Source organism: Nanorana parkeri, unplaced genomic scaffold, assembly GCF_000935625.1.
Source record: "Nanorana parkeri isolate BGI_ZX_2015 unplaced genomic scaffold, ASM93562v1 scaffold462, whole genome shotgun sequence".
Taxonomy (NCBI): Eukaryota; Metazoa; Chordata; class Amphibia; order Anura; family Dicroglossidae; genus Nanorana; species Nanorana parkeri.
Window position 1 is genome coordinate 579,013 of NW_017306730.1, and position 3,821 is coordinate 582,833.

Below are 3,821 nucleotides of genomic sequence, written 5' to 3' on the forward strand. Positions count from 1 at the left end.
AAGAAGGTTACATATTGGCACATATGAAACAACAAAGTTTTGAAGTCCCCCTTCTTTCACAAGTAATGGCTTCCACTCAACATGGAGCTGACCAAACAGCATGGAGCCGGCTTCCCGGGGGAATCAAGAAGCCGGGTGGCGTGTAACAAGACACCACCCGGCTTCCTGATTGGCCAGGAAGTTGGCTCCATGCTAGCGGAAGTACTGGTATCGGTACTCGGTATCAGTGAGTACCGTAATATAAATATCGGTACTCGTACTGGATACTGAAAAATTGGTGCATCCCTAATTTTATTAATGGTTGTATTTAATTTTGCTCCATAATCGATGGCTAACACGGTACTGCTATATACAATATAAAGATTGCCTTCAGGTATACAGACATGACATTTAGACAACAGACATGATTTTTAGACAGAGATATCAGGTATACTGGCTATGTTTCTTCACTATAGGTAACTTGTAAAATGATCTCAGTAGCTGAAACATCAGTGGATTAAAAACAAGATTGACAAAGGACAACTGTATATTTCATAGCTTCCACAGTATCAATTAAAGCTACTATCATTTCCATACGTAGCACAAACATATTATGCAACATTGTACACAGAAAATGGCAACATTCACATCAGTGCCTGTCCCGATGCAGCTTACAATACAGGATATGCGGATATTTTTGGGAATGTTTACTGCAGTTACCATCCTTGTTTAGGACTCACGTGTAAAAAAAACCATGAAAACACATTTCACACAGATGTCCCTTGCAATTGAAAACTGGCATAGGGGAAGAGAGAGTGCACTGCACATACATGGCTTTTGATCATGGAAGTGCACTTGTCCTTGTGACGCTGGGGGTGAGTGCCTGGGTGCCAGGAAAAAGACTATGGCCAGGCTTTAGGGGTGCCCGAAAGGGCCTACAGCTTTGTCATTTGCATTAAACAAGATTTTGATAAACTGCACATTGATTTTAGCCTACTGAGGCCCCTTGTCTGCGTGTGCTGAATAATGCAGAAGAGGAACTCAACCTTTTAGATAGAACTGTAGTAGCCATAAGTTTAGTTGTTTTTGAAAGAGTGGGGAAGAGTTAAAACCTTTTTAATTTTTATTGTCTTTTTTGTCTCCCTTTGGAAAATTTCCAGGACAGAAAGTGAGCATCCAGTGGAGATGCAGACTACAATAAATCAACAGTGAGGAAGGTTAATACAAAATCTAGCTGCTGCTAGGTCCCCCTAAAGTCCCCTTAGTTCCTGTATAGTTTTTGGAACTCCCCAATTTCCTCAAAGCAGACACATAATAATCAAGTCCCAACATTTGCCTACTGTACTCCAAAATGCTGAAAGTGACACTAAACTCAGGAGTTAAATCTTAGCTTACCTTAACTATTAACACAAATGTATCCTATTTGTGTATCACTCTCAGCTCAAATGATCTCTGAATTGGTGCTGATACTGTCCTTTCTTTTGGAGGGTGGTTACTTTTGTTCCCCATGGTCCCTGTGGATGTGGTATAATAGCCACCACTCCAAGCTCCCTCCCATGATAGACTACAGTCTCAAACAAATGAATAAACTAAACATCAGATTGTAATCCATCATGGAAGTGAGCTTGGAGCGGTGACTACTTTACAACACAAACAGGGACCATGGGGAATAAAAGTAGCCACCCTCCAGAAGGAAGGACAGTGTCAGCATGAATTCAGAGATGATTTGAGGATCTACAGTTGAGTGATACACAAATAAGCTACATTTTTGTTAATAGTTAAGGACGGTACATGAATGCATTTTTAAGGTTTAACTCCAGATTTTAGTGTCACTTTAATAAAGGTTTTGTATCCAAACTTTTATTAAAATCTACTTTAAAAAAAATATTTTTTCTGATTAATACAGAAACTTGGTACTATACCTCCTCGATCGCGAGCTGCTAAGTTAGTTCCTCTCTTTAATGTAACATCCAATAGGTACATCCCGAGATTAGCGAGTGAAACTTCTGCATTACTGTTCACCATATTGGTAATTTTCTGAAAACAAGAAAAAAAAAATGTTATTTTGTTTAATTATATTTTGTATTTTTTCTAAGCCAGACCCTCAGCATGATTTCTCTGTACCTCCCTGCTATAGAGCTGAACTCCAGGCTAGTATAGAAATACACCCTTTAATCCAGATATATATCAATTAAAAAATTAATTTGAAACACTCCTGATATACCCACGAAATCGACCCTCATGGCTATAGTGTGACTGTTTGTTGTTATCGTTCTTCATGCACTTAACGTATTATTACTGAAATATTTGTTCACTATTGTGATCTAGTTTGTCACTTTTGTTACTGGGACATATCCCACATTGCATGTCTAGATTGCAGTCTGCATACTACTACCTGATATACAAGTACAATGCATGTCAATATTTGTTCATATCTGTATTGCTCTTTCCACAATAAAAATTAACATGCTAAAAAAAAACACTCCTGATATAAGTGTCTCAAATCTACCTCTATATTAGATTCCTACAATGCTACACACTTCCACTTGGACCAGACTAAGGCAGTCCAGTGCTGTTAGTTCTCAGGAAGGGAACTCTTTCTCCAGAAGAACCGTTCAGGGCACTAGGAGACTTTCCCATGTGTATGCACAGTTGTGTCATTTGCATTATGGATGAACAAAATTGAGAATTTTCAATTTGTAGAAATGTCAACAGAAAAAAGGGCCATTTTTCGGAAAATGCGCTGGACTGTCACAAACACTGGCTTAAAGGAAATATTTTCTAGAGCTTTTCAGAGTCTGCTATTACAAACTTTATTTGCCTGGCTGTCACTCTGGTCTAGGGCCCTTAGTTCTTTCAGGTCATTGACCCACACAGATTAAGACTTCTGATTATAATATGGGTTCTATTTAGAAGCTATCCACAGGGCACTTCACCCCCCGAGAATATCTGAATGGTCACTCTGTGCGGCTATATGCCAAAACAAATGTTCTTTAGTTTCTTTATGATGCAATACTACATTATGGCCACTGGATGGTGCTGATGATCATATTAAATAAATACTTATTTCCTATGCTCCTTTAGCTCTATTTAGTAATCATAATTCAGTATTACATGCAAATGTTCAAAAATGAATTGCACTTGTAAAAAAAAAACACCATGCAAATCATTGCTTTTCAACCCTTTGGCCAGGTGCAATTGCTGGCCTATAATGCAAAATATAGCCTAATATTACAGAGCCATTTATTCCAGGCTGCATACAGAAAGAAGTCCCGAAACAAACGTAATGCAGCTAAGATAGGGCAGAAAAACAATATTTAAGCTCTTGGAATATTGTTCAGAGTTTTCTTTCCAGGATTTTCTGTCGTATGTAGATATTCCTATCATTTTAGCATCTATATCCAATCAATGTTTGGTCCTTTGAAAGCCATAAAATGAAAGTTTGACAGTAGTTATTCCTCAAGAATATTAGTGAGCAGCACCATTAACAGTTTTAATTATCTTAAACAGTTCAGGGACATATTGATGGAACTGCCGAACTGCTTAATTAGAAAGTATTAAACTCTTCAGGGTCAGACAGCTGTGCTCAGGAAAAAACTGTTTATTTGTAACACGTCTGTCATTTCATTGTCTGATGTGAACAAAATGTTTGACATTTTACAATATAGATTCCATATAAGAAATCACGGAACATGCTAGGACAACTTCTTCTATAGTATTCATCAAAGAAAATAATCAATAGAGTAATAACGAACATTATCACACATTGATCTTAAATAAAGATTTATGGATGATGAAAACAAGTGTTCTGCTAACTGAACATGTGCTATAAAAACCTGGAC

At 37.6% G+C, this 3,821-nt stretch overlaps 1 protein-coding gene across 2 annotated transcripts in view; it reads right to left on the reverse strand.

Annotated features, from left to right (window-relative positions):
• MCTP1 (multiple C2 and transmembrane domain containing 1) overlaps positions 1-2,010 on the reverse strand; it is a 339,981-nt gene extending 337,971 nt beyond the window's left edge. For both annotated transcript variants that reach the window (XM_018560532.1, XM_018560531.1), the window contains exon 1: positions 1,902-2,010. In XM_018560532.1, coding sequence (XP_018416034.1) covers positions 1,902-2,004 — 103 coding nt within the window. In that variant the 5' untranslated portion in view covers positions 2,005-2,010. The remainder of the gene's footprint in view (positions 1-1,901) is intronic.
• Between the last annotated feature and the right edge of the window lie 1,811 nt (positions 2,011-3,821).